At 40.4% G+C, this 12,999-nt stretch overlaps 1 protein-coding gene across 3 annotated transcripts; it reads left to right on the plus strand.

The window, feature by feature from the left end:
* The first annotated feature begins 481 nt into the window (after positions 1-481).
* Positions 482-12,632, plus strand: josd1 (Josephin domain containing 1). 3 transcript variants are annotated; one of them, XM_026177186.2, is made up of 5 exons: positions 482-640; positions 1,194-2,057; positions 2,164-2,292; positions 4,573-4,767; positions 11,123-12,632. In XM_026177186.2, the coding sequence occupies exons 2-5, from the start codon at positions 1,687-1,689 to the stop codon at positions 11,220-11,222; spliced, it is 795 nt and encodes a 264-aa protein (XP_026032971.1). In that variant the 5' UTR covers positions 482-640; positions 1,194-1,686; the 3' UTR covers positions 11,223-12,632. The 3 variants fall into 3 exon arrangements, with proteins under 3 accessions (XP_026032971.1, XP_080161354.1, XP_080161355.1); XM_080305228.1 differs by lacking the exon at positions 11,123-12,632 and adding an exon at positions 8,488-8,888; XM_080305229.1 differs by lacking the exon at positions 11,123-12,632 and adding an exon at positions 7,194-7,526.
* Positions 12,633-12,999: the final 367 nt, after the last annotated feature.

Below are 12,999 nucleotides of genomic sequence, written 5' to 3' on the forward strand. Positions count from 1 at the left end.
ACTTAGCCGTCCTATTAATTTGCTCAACCAGTGAACAATGACATAGGCATATGGCATTAGTTTGTTTAACTGAAATACTTTTTTTTTCTTTTAAGTTCCCACCAAGTGGAAAATATCTAACTTTTAAGCAGCTTAAGTATTTACAGACTGGCAAATTTTATGTTGTGAGACTAAATCAAAAATGACAAAGCTAAACAATAAGCTAAAGGAGGCTAAAGCAGTCCTCATTTGTATGACCCATTCATGAAGTAAAGTTTAAGAGTTGGAACTGCTTTAAGAAGACAGCAGGTGATGTTTCCTATGGTAAAACATATTTTCATACGTATTTAAACCCTTTGTGCAGCAGTATTGTGATGAAAAGCGCACTACAGGTGAGAACAAAGTGGGAAAGGTAGGCTTTGGCAGTCTCGGGGGAGGATCTGCTCCAGTCTACTGACGCAGGCGGTGACAGCAATATGGAGCCAGGGAGGCGCTACTGCGCATGTCCGCGACTGCACGGACGGAGAAAGAGACAGGAGAGAGCCACAACAGGAAAAAAGTGGCAAAGACAAAGGTCTGAGCACCCTTTAGGGGGAAAAGGACAGAGGAGACTCGGGTTTTAGACCGGTTTACGGCAGCCCAGCTGTGACACCAGCGGCAGGTAACGGGCGGGGAAGTGGTCGGCGAGAGAAAATGAAGTTATAAATCATAAAAGGAGGCGTTGTGGTTGTGTTTGCTGGAGACACGGAGTCACGTAGAGCAGCAGTAAGAACAACGCCAGATATCTGCTAACACGGATTAAAACCTTCTTTTCCTGCTATTAGGGGAATATATTTGCTATGTCTCCTTAACGCTGTGTAAGCTTCACATTAACGTGTAGCTCTTGTCAAATGTTGCTAGCTCAGTGAACAGCTTGCTTCCTCTATCCAGTTCAAAGCTGCTCGAAATGTTTACCTTCCCTTCATTTGAGCTCTGCTGACCAACTGAAGCTCTAAATAATGTAACAGCGTATTCAGTGGTGCTTCACCGTGTTGTTTAGGCCGATTTGGCAGCTATTCTTTAACCAACCATATCCGAGGTGTGATTTGGGGACTTGTGTTATTATGTGTAATAGCTAAATTATGAGGAAAAACACGTGACCTTCCTTTCCTTTTTAATACAGTGTGTTTATTTTTTGCATTTCAGTTGCTTATTGACTGTATTTTTCTCCACAGTGTGTGACTCCTCTGTTCCTGTGGAACTGTAGCTTTGCCGTCAGCAAGTCTTGGAGGATGGAAAGACCTGCTAAGCTATAGGCTTTAGATGGAAAGAGCTGTCAGCACATAGAGGATGGAGGAAGTGGAAAACGCAAAGAGTGACGGCACTATGATTGATGACACCGCTGTGCTGTTGGAGGACTAGTCTGTCATTTTGGAGTATCTAGAGTATCTTTGCTGGTTATACTTGGTCACTCATAGCGATCTTTCTGCACATCTGTCCTTTAGTGGGAAAGAGACAGAAAGAAGGTTTTGCGGTGTTTGAGAGCCACAGGTCTCATTTACCCTCCCTCCAGATACAAGCTCCTCTCTTCCAAGTGGCTGAGAGGTTATCACGCAAATGGTTGTCATGATGTTCATGTAGTGTCCTGACATTAGTAGTTGTGGAGCTGAAGGAGGTACCGGTGGAGGTGGGGGCGGCGACAGCGCTGGCGGTGGTGAACATCCAGGGATGGGAAGTGCTCCGTATCCAGCCGGTGAGTGGAAGGGGAAGGGGCGAGGCAGCCTGCAGGAGCTGGGGTGCATGCCCTGGAAGGTCAGCAAACAGAAAGGTGGTGGAGGAAGTGGAGGGGGAGGAGGAGGGGAGGCGGTGGTGGGAGCAGAGGAGAAGAGGTCCAGGGATCCCAGGGAAACTCAGCAGCAAGATCTCTCATCGTCCTCTTCTTCACTCACCTCGCCAGCTCCTCCCCAAGCTTCTTTGGTGCCTCCGGCCATTTATCACGAAAAGCAACGGCGGGAGCTGTGTGCCCTGCACGCACTCAATAACGTCTTCCAGGATGGGACAGCCTTCAGCCGAGACACCCTGCAGGAGATCTACCAGAGGTGAGACAGTATGTGGATTAAAAGTGTTAAGGTGTGCATAAAATGTTTCGTAAATACAATCTGACTAAGTGATCTGTGGACGATCCCTTTTGTCGACTTGTTGCAGGCTCTCTCCCAGCACTATGGTGACGCCTCACAAAAAAAGCATGCTGGGAAACGGGAACTATGACGTCAATGTCATTATGGCAGCCCTGCAGACCCGAGGGTTTGAGGCAGTTTGGTGGGATAAAAGAAGGTATGTAGGAGTAGCAACAAAAGAAGCCTTAGCATGGATAAATCATATTTAATCTAGTAGAAGTATTGATTTAATAGATTTATTTCCATTTGCTTACGTTGTAACTGCAATTTGCCTCATGACTTCTACCCCTGATTGTTTCCCAAAATAGTCAATGTTAGGCTGAGGAAACCCAAACCAAAGAAAAGCAATCAGTCTATTGTTGCTTATCTGTACTTGTTTACACTTGTTCCTCTCTTATCTCGCTAGAGTGCACATATATTGTCAATACTAAAAAGGAGGCACCCCTTGTTTTCATCTGCACCTCAGCCACCTCATCAGCAGGGTCCTGAGTGATCCCTGTGATTAGTCAGTGCTTCCTGTGGTTGATAAAGTTTGAGTCGGTTTTATCAGCATTCCTTCTTCCTTCATTATCAGTCTTACATGACTGTTGACAGCAGCACCAAACACAGACTTGCTATATCGATAAAACCCATTCCTGTTTTTCTCTTTTTGAGCTCTGCAGATGCGCGCTGTTGTTGTTTGGCATAACACAGTGGAGATTCACCTCTTTTTTGCATGTAACTAAGGCTTTACATGCTTACATGTTGTAAACATTCGGTTGCTGGCACGTTAACCGGAGACTGAGGCGAGAAAACAACGCGATGAATGGACTAGCACTTAAGCGCTCTCTCATTTTGGATTTCTCGACAAGAGAAGACATGACTTCTTTTTATTCTTTGGTTATGTTTATGAAGTTCCTGTGACCTGAGGCTGTTTTTATAACTCTACTCACAGGGGATTTTTGATGCGGTAAACACTTGCAGCCAAGATATTTTTAAGTATTTGGACCACAGTGAAAAAAGTGTGCTTAAAAGCTCCAACCCACAACTGGAGTATTTATAAATATCATTTATTTTTGGAAGGGAGCAAAATAATAAGGTCACTTATGAGAGGACAAGTGATTGATAAGACAAGGAAATCTGGTGCCCTGATCCACAGAGCAGGTTAAAAAAAACCTCTTGAGGTTTTTTCTAGCAGTTCAGCATGTGTAATGAAAAAAAAAGGTACCAGCATTGGGTAAAGAAAACGCAGAGCCTTCGTTTTAATCCAGAAATGTGAATGTCCCTCACCAGACAGCCTCAGAGATGACTTATTGTCCACAGAATCACAGATGAAAAGATCAATTCTATAAGCACTCAGGTTAAATAGAACAAATACTAAGCTAACATATCAGTGGGATTATAATATTTGTAAACTTCTTAAATTAATACATTTCAGTATGTGCTCAGAGTTTGTTGAAGAAAACCTGCCAGCGGTCTCAGAGTCTGTTACTCCAATAATAGACCCCGAGTTTAAGTTAGCTCTCTTTCTGGAGCAGAAAACCCACAAACTCTGAGTTTTTATTAAATCTGATTGGTTGATCGTTGTCCTCGTGTAGTATTATCATCAGTGTACAGTCAACTGTGTTTAGAAGTGTGCTCTGATACTGGAGCGTAGGTGTGGCAGGCATTCAAGCACTAAAACTTCACAGTCTCCACTTCAGTCTTCGTTTGCCAGTTAATGACAGTTTTGAATTTTGACAGATGCAAAGTTTGCAACACATGTCGCTACACAAACTGCACAAAGGTCAGCGCAGTTGAGTTACACAGTGTTCGTTACAGTCATCAATGGGAACTGATAAAAAATCAAGAGTGCTTTGAAGTGCCGTAAGCATGTGTGCCATATAACCTGTTTGTTTCATTTGAAAATGGATACGCCTTCCTGGTTTGTTTAAACTTCTGGCTGCAAGAATGCTTCTCTCTGGTATTCTACGCAGTCTCTTGCGATGTCCTGTACATAGCTGAATAGCTTTGCTTGTGATTGTTACTGCGGATGGTTTATCACAGGGTTTTTTTTTCTGGACTTCCTGACTTAGAATGGACCTTTGTGTTGTGACTACACTTGTAAGTGCATTTTATCTGAACATAGCTGAAAGTTTCAATGTAAAAATAAATATATATATATATTGCTCAAGTAAATGCAAGCCCAAATAATGACAGGTAACAAAAATGCTGTATGGCTGGAGAGCAGTAGGCCCGGGTTCGAGTCCGACCCGCAGCCCTTTGTCTTCCCCTCTCTCAATCCCCACTTTCCTTTCAATCTACACTGTCTCCATCCAATAAAGGCCAAAAAAAAAAATCTTTAAAAAAAGTAAATACAAATATTTTCAAATAGTCATGTAATATATATGTATTATTAGTGTTACTAATATTGTTGTTGTTGTTATTGTTATTATTAAAAATATATATATTTTTTTAGGGATGTTGGCAATATTGAACTGTCCAACGTGGAGGGCTTCATCCTGAACGTACCGTCCAATCTGCGCTGGGGGCCCCTCCGGTTGCCGCTTAAGCGCCAGCACTGGATAGGCGTCAGAGAGGTGGGAGGAGTCTACTACAACTTGGACTCCAAGCTACGTAGCCCTCAACCAATTGGCAATCCGGATGAGCTCAGGTGAGAGGGATGGGGAGTGTGTGCATGTGTAGCAGCAGCAGCTGTGTTGTTTTATAATTTTGTTGTCATGAAGTTTTAAAAACTAATAGATGTGCTAGTGGAGAGGATCTAGCTGAGAAATGTACAGTTAGCTCCATGTTAGAAGTAAGTGTGAAGCCTTGATGATGCTCTGCATGTACATGGACAACTAATGCATCACAGCTGAGTAGTTATTCCTGTTGTAGTTCTTTGAAGTCTGCTGCCTGGGGTGCATGCATAGTTATTGCATTGTAATGTAAAATCTGTAGACGATAGAGGCACGCGGACAGCCGCACGGACCATCAAGCTCATCATCTCATGACGAAATGTACCTCATAACGATTCTAGATGACTCGAGGATCTGTAAAGGCCCAAGACAGCCATGTTGATCCACAAAAATGTTCTAGCCATCTATTATAGTGATAAAACCTCATGCTACTTACTTAGAATGACCTAACTTTACCATATAGTCTTAATGTTTTATTACATATGTCCTGAAATGAATGAGTGAGATTATAAACTCATCAGAAAGTGTAGACAGAGGTCAGGGCAGAGGGCTGTGTCTTGTAGACCAGTGTTTCCCAACCACTGTGTGCCGCGAGAAATGATCAGGTGTGCTGTGGAAGATAATCTGGTTCCACCTGATTAGTACTCTAAGCCAGCGGTCCCCAACCTTTTTTGCACCACGGACCAGTTTCTGCCCGACAATATTTTCACGGACCGGCCTTTAGGGTGTCGCGGATAAATACAACAAAATAAAACTAGTACCGGTACCGAAAAAAAGAAGATTTATTCATAACGCACGTGAAAAGACCCAGGAAAATCGAGTTAACGATAAAAACGATAACAAAATAACGCTGAAAACCCTGAAAACCATACATTTCACACCTGAGCCTCAACTCTCGTGGCCCGGTACCAAACGACTCACGGACCGGTACCGGTCCGAGGCCCGGGGGTTGGGGACCGCTGCTCAAAGCGATCGGGCAGAACAGGTACATTCTCTTCCACTAGAGGGCAGTACAACTTCCTGCTCTAATTAAATGGGCTGCCAACTGCCAGTAAAACAGAAGAAAATAAAGAAGAAATGACATAATAGTCATGTGAGATAATGCAGCGTGTAATAGCAATAGATAAATATTTTAAAAGAAAACATAGTCAATATGACCTGCGTCCTGGAGAAAATTCCAGCCCAGATGAAGGCCCTAGCATGAGTAGTGGTCAGAAGAAAGCAAAAAAGGTATACTGGGGACAAACCGAACCATTCCGCTATACCTGGTGCACGCGTTGCAGAATCTTCTCTCCCCTAAGCAATAAAAATAAAGAGCCCTGCTACTAAGAAGAGGTACAAATAACTAACTAATAAACAACTTAAAATGGGTTGTTGTACACCCACTTTTACCTGATATATTTGATATGTTATTGATATGTATATATCAATAACAAATATTTATATATATTATACATTTAACCAAACAAGTTTTCCTTGTTGGCTGCTTTAATGTTTTTTGGGGTTTTTCACTGATCATACCGAGGCTGACTCTAAGCTCTGGATAGCTTTCACTTTAATCACTTTTCCTTTGTTAGCTTCTTTAAAATGTCCATGTTCAGCTGGTCAAGGGTAATTCAAGTGTTTGATTAGGTTTGTTGTTACGAGCAGTCTCGTGGTGGGCACACCGTGGTTTACTCTGACAAACTTGGTGACATTGCCCATTCTATACACATACTAACAAAGTCAAATCAAGGTCAGCTTTATTGTTGAAGACCATATGTAGAGTTATACACAGGAATTTGAAATCGCAATGCTCCCATGGCCCTCAGTGTACACTGAAAATATAAAGTTAAAAAAGAACATGTTAGCATGTGGTTGTAAATGTGCAAAAGACTATTTGCCTGAGCCTCTATGTGCAAGTTGAGCATGCATAGAAAAGACACGGTTTAATCAGACATACACTACCAGTCAAACGTTTTAGAATTGAAAATTATGCAGTTTAATGTCTCATTGCACTCTAAGATGAAAGCATAGTAGAAATAAGCAATTGGAGTAAAAAAAAAAAATCATGGAATCAATTTATAGACCAAAATGTATTCTAAACTTTTGACTCATCAAAGTAGCCACCATTGGCAGATATAACAGCTGAACACACCCGTGGCATTCTTTCTACAATAGAAATTAAATATTCTTCAAAAAGTTCTTACAATATCTGTTGCAGAAGTTCCCATAAATGTGTGGCAGTAGGTTGCTTTGCTTTCACTCTTCTGTCCAGTTCATCCCAAACCAGCTTGATGGGCTTTAAGTCTGGAGACTGTGCTGGCCACTCCATGTTTTCAAGCTTACCGTCTTGCTCTTTTTTCCTGAGGTAGCTCTGGTATAGCTTGGACTTATGTTTTGGGTCATCATCTTGCTGTAGGATGAACCCCTGACCAGAGGGTACTGCATGGCGCTGTGGTAACACCCTTTGTACAAGTCACCGACACTGGGTCCAGCAAAACAGCTCCAGACCATCACACTTCCTCTTCCATGTTTGACAGTTGTCCTTTCGCCTACTTGATGCCGTACAAATATCTTGTGTGATGATTTCAAATTTTGATCCAGTCCATAATACCATCTTCCAGTCTTCAGTGGTCCATTATGGGCAGAAATCTGTGCCATCAGAAACTGAATTTGAATAAGTTAAATTTGAATTTGAATTGCTCAGATTGAATCAGAATTGTAACTTGAATAAATGCTTTTGAAAACCGAATTTGAATTAGTCTAATTTGAAATTGAATTTATGGTTTGAAAATGATCATCACTAAATTGAAATTGAATTTTATATTGATTTGCTTTGAAACTGCATTTTATCTTTTAAAAATTCAGCTCTCGAATAATTTCAGTTTCACTTCTCACCATTCAGTTTCAGTTCTACAATTCAATTTCAGTTCCAAAATTCAGTTTTTTGGAACTTACATCCGGTTCCGGTTCAAGCGCAGATTAATAGAACTACGTTTTACTAGCCGACCTAAAGTGTTACTGACGGGAATCTACAGCGTCTTGAACTGAATTAAGACTTCAGAAGTCATTCGTCATGTCGAGTGACCAGCGGATAAACTCTCAGGTTGGTAATAAATGTACTACATGTATAAGAACAAGCGTCATGTTAACAAATGATAGCCGTACGGTAACTTTTATGCTTATTGCAGCTGCTAGCTAAAAACGCTAATTTAGCGTAGTTTGCCCTGAATTCAGCTTTGACAACAAATATGATCGACTGTTTCTAGTAGAATTCCAAAGTTGTCATCTTGGACCCTCTCAGAGTACCCCCTCTGTATGCTTGCAGAGACCCCTACAGTAGGGAAACATGCAAAACGGTGTCCAAACCTTTGTATTTTAGCTTTATTTATGTCTTACACAGCATCCCAACTCTTTAGCTAACTTAATAACTTTAGCTAAAGTGAATAGGTAGCCTAATTCATTAGTGCAGCATTACTGGATCACCTCTGTTTGAAGTGATATAATATGATATACAACTATCACTGAAATAGCAAACTTTGTAAATAAGCAAACAACACTTCTCATTCTCTAAACGTTTGGCCACAGCTGTAGATTACACTATCAGTGCTTGTTCACTCTTGACAATAATTACATTTCAAAATTTACTTTGTGCATTTACAGGTAAACAATATCTAATATTTTATCTAAATGACTTCTTTGTCTTTGAAAAGGGTGAAGAGCCTGAGGCTGGTGACAGTCCAGTTCTACTCTAAGTACATCCTTACAGTGGCTCACAGGACAAGGCCACATTCCTGTCCTGCCAGAAGAGAAGAGAAACTTCAGAGTCTTCATGCAGTTCAACCACCCCAGGGGTCTCAAACTCCAGTCCTCGAGGGCCGGTGTCATGCAACTTTTCCATGCCCTCGAGGACTGGAGTTTGAGACCCCTGCCGTATGGTGTTTATGCTGTTTTCTACCCCACAGTTACAGCATGTCTGACTGCCTGTTCAGCATATGCAAAAATATGAGTTTAAGCATGTGATGACTAAGGCCTTCCATTATGGTGTTTGTCATCACATGTCACAGACATCTGGATGATCATTTGGAATAAACAAAAAACTAAAAACTTGTTACTTCATCTTATCTTTATTATTGTTCTTATTTTACATTGTTAGGCATTAGGTTTATTTGTAGTAGTCCTTTCCAACTTCTTTCCCTCTTCCATGTTACTGTGGCAGCTTGTCAGCATCTATTTGGGGTTGGGAGTGGAATAGAAAGTAAGGAAATCCAAAGTGCCATTAAAACCAGGAGAGGTTCTTATATTTCAGAAGAAGGGATTAATTCAAAAGACCTCAATGCCATATTTTATTTAGGAACCCTAGAAAGCACTTTGCAAAATAACACATTCTTATAATTTCACCCTCAGATGAGCCAAGCTACGACTGTCAGGGAAGGTGATGTAGGTACAGAGCATATGAGAGTGGTTAAGTTTGTCTCTTGTCTAGATGAAGGCATAAGAGGGATGGATTGCAAGGCGTAGAGATTCAGTATCTTCAGTCTTCAGTGGACACTCCATTTCTGGCACAAAACACCTGTAAAAGATGGTCGATTTAGGAGGTGACCCGACAACTTCAGCCTGTCAAACATATTAATGGAGCAGTATGTTTTAAAAAAAAAATTAATTAAGTAGAATTATTATGGTAGTTAAACACAGTGAAAGTTGTATATCATATTATATCACTTCAAACAGAGGTGATCCAGTAATGCTGCACTAATGAATTAGACTAACTATTCACTTTAGCTAAAGTTATTAAGTTAGCTAAAGAGTTGGGATGCTGTGTAAGACATAAATAAAGCTAAAATACAAAGGTTTGGACACCGTTTTGCATGTTTCCCTACTGTAGGGGTCTCTGCAAGCATACAGAGGGGGTACTCTGAGAGGGTCCAAGATGACAACTTTGGAATTCTACTAGAAACAGTCGATCATATTTGTTGTCAAAGCTGAATTCAGGGCAAACTACGCTAAATTAGCGTTTTTAGCTAGCAGCTACAATAAGCATAAAAGTTACCGTACGGCTATCATTTGTTAACATGACGCTTGTTCTTATACATGTAATACATTTATTACCAACCTGAGAGTTTATCCGCTGGTCACTCGACATGACGAATGACTTCTGAAGTCTTAATTCAGCTCAAGACGCTGTAGATTCCCGTCAGTAACACTTTCGGTCCGCTAGTAAAACGTAGTTCTATTAATCTGCGCTTGAACCGGAACCGGATGTAAGTTCCAAAAAACTGAATTTTGGAACTGAAATTGAATTGTAGAACTGAAACTGAATGGTGAGAAGTGAAACTGAAATTATTCGAGAGCTGAATTTTTAAAGGATAAAATGCAGTTTCAAAGCAAATCAATTCATTTTCAAAATATAAAATTCAATTTCAATTTAGTGATGATCATTTTCAAACCATAAATTCAATTTCAAATTAGACTAATTCAAATTCGGTTTTCAAAAGCATTTATTCAAGTTACAATTCAGATTCAATCTGAGCAATTCAAATTCAAATTTAACTTATTCAAATTCAGTTTCTGATGGCACAGATTTCTGCCCATAGTCCATTGGCAATGTTTCATGGCCAGGCAAACCTCTTTGTCTTATTCTGACGTCTTAACTATATTTTTCTTGCTGCAACTTGTCCGCTCGAAGTCTCCTCATCACAGTTCAGACTGAGACTTGCTTACTACGACCACTATTAAGCTGTGCTTGAAGCTGTTGTCCTCTGAGCCGCCTATCACGCAAGCTGTTAACTCTCAGAAACTTGTCGTCTGATTCAGGTGTGGCTTTGGGTGCGCCAGACATCTTCCATTATTAATTGCCTTTTTCTCACCATTTTTGTAGCAACACACTATTTTATGCAGCGCAATACTGTTCAACCGATGCTCAAGAGGGTATGGATCCAGTGTGTTCCAGTGTTTATGTAGACAGAGGGTTGGAACACCAGGTTTCAAGGCTTGATAAACCTCCGTTGCTGCAGAACAGTTTAAATTGTTAACCCATTTTATGTTCCATGAAAAAGGCCTTTTAGTATAATTCATTTAAGAAAAATTGCATTATTTCTTTAGTTTTGGGTAACCTTTACTTTTTTTTAACCTCTGGCAGTTCATTTCAAGCTATTCACTGAACCTGAACAACTTGAATTACAACTTGTATTGTGGTTTACAACTTGTTCTGCTGGGCTAAAAAATAATTCATTGAAGCTTTACATCAGCGTACACCTTGTTAATTTTGTTGTTGTTGTTTCACTTTAATCACTTTCACTTTAATTTAAAAAAATGTAATTCTTTGTTTGATTTTTATCACATTCTCAGGAAGTTTCTCCACCAGCAGCTACGAGGGAAGAACTGTGAACTCCTGCTAGTCGTCTCAGAGGAAGTGGAGGCGCACCAGACATGGCGATCTGATGGCTAAGGGTTTAACCAGCCTACCACAGCTCTAACTGGGCCAGCAGTCCAATCGCAGAATAAACGGAAGAGGAACTAGCATTGTTGTGCTCAGCCAAACCCCTTTGATGCACACTTGCAGATATATATCTACTACACACACACACACCTTTTTTGGAGGTTTTGTTTACACAGCCATTGCTGGACAATTATCTGGCGAGATACAATGCAATGAAGGAAGCAAACACTTTACATACAGGGAGAATCAAAGAATCACAGCTCTTTCTCACGACACAGCTAAGACTTCTGAAGTGTTATCCTGTTTCTGCTATTCTTGTGGATTTTTTTTATATTGATGCATATTTTCAATGTCAGTTTTGATCTTTTGATTTTGTTTTTTTCCCTTTTTACTTTTCTAGTTTCCAAAGTCATTCGAGTTCAGGCTTTATGAAAACTGCTATGTTCATGTGCCTGTCTCCTTCAGTGATCCTCCCCGCTTCTGTCATGACGTTCACTGATGTGTCTTTGTGTTTGTGTCCTTCCCTTCGTGTTGTAAAGCTCTCTTTCTCTTTGTCCGTATCACTTTCACCAAAGCGTGCCCTTCGTTGCCTCAGCGTGACTCCATCTCTGTCTTTTTCACGTCACTGGTAAGAATCGGTGAGTGATCACGTTGCCAACTTTGTATACTTCAACACCTCCCAAACATTTCTGGCACAGACAGAGCCTTTGCTGTGGAGGCTCTGCCAACACAACACTTTTATATGGCAACAAAGCAATGCAACAGCACCCTGGCCAAGTAGACCCTCTAGTGGATGTTTGCCTAATTTTCAGTCAAGCAAGACATACCATCATCACCTATCCAGTTTTTCTGAAGTCTCAAACTTCTTATAGCATGCCTTGATTAAGAAGCCAATGCCCCATGACTGTTTTTTCCTTTTAAATCAATCATTAATCATAATGGGTCCAGCTTTAATTTAGCTTAAACACTGGTCAGCACAAGAGTCATCAACCTTCAGTTTGTCCATTTTCCCTAAAAAAAAAAAACCAAATCACATTTATATAAGCTCCCAAAGTTAGAGTATCACTGCAACAGAGTTAAGTTTGCATATCCGAAAAGGTGGTGTTTACCTTTAGCAGGATTCTTTTACATATAATAATCAATTTAGTGTGACATTTCAAATGTAAGTCTAAAGGATAGATAAAAGTGTACCAGCAAAGCCTGTTCCATATTACAAAATGAAAAAACTTCACCATATTTTGTAGAGGCCGATTTGTTCCTGATGGGTTGCTTTTTTATGTATATGTATTCTACATATACATATACAGCATATAAATACATGTGTCAAATTAGAGGAGGAATTGCTTTTGTTGTTAATTCAGATCTGCTGAGGTGCAATATGGCATTGTATTAAAGGCAAAAGAATGGGAGTGTGTAAAACTCTGTAATGTCGCCGTAATTGCCCGACACATCCCTTTCTCCATTATTTTCCTTAAAGAAACAGTAATATTTAAAAAAACAAAGGTTACTGCACATATCAGATGGCATTTATATACTGATACTGAGATATCTGTAATAGGTGAGTGTCGTCTAAAAATATCAGTTAAGTCAGATACCAGTTGGGCTCTGTACGCCAGCTAACGAGAGATCATGCATATGAGGAAATAATTTTGTTTCCCTCCATCACCGACTTCTACTCAGAGCCACCAACATTTGTTATACGTCTTCAAAGTGATCTTTCACGCAGATGACACAACCGTTATCAACCCACTGTAGCCCCCACCCTACCTCTTACTTTGGCTTGCGA

The sequence above is a fragment of the Astatotilapia calliptera genome, chromosome 8 (assembly GCF_964374335.1).
Source record: "Astatotilapia calliptera chromosome 8, fAstCal68.1, whole genome shotgun sequence".
NCBI classification, from domain to species: domain Eukaryota; kingdom Metazoa; phylum Chordata; class Actinopteri; order Cichliformes; family Cichlidae; genus Astatotilapia; species Astatotilapia calliptera.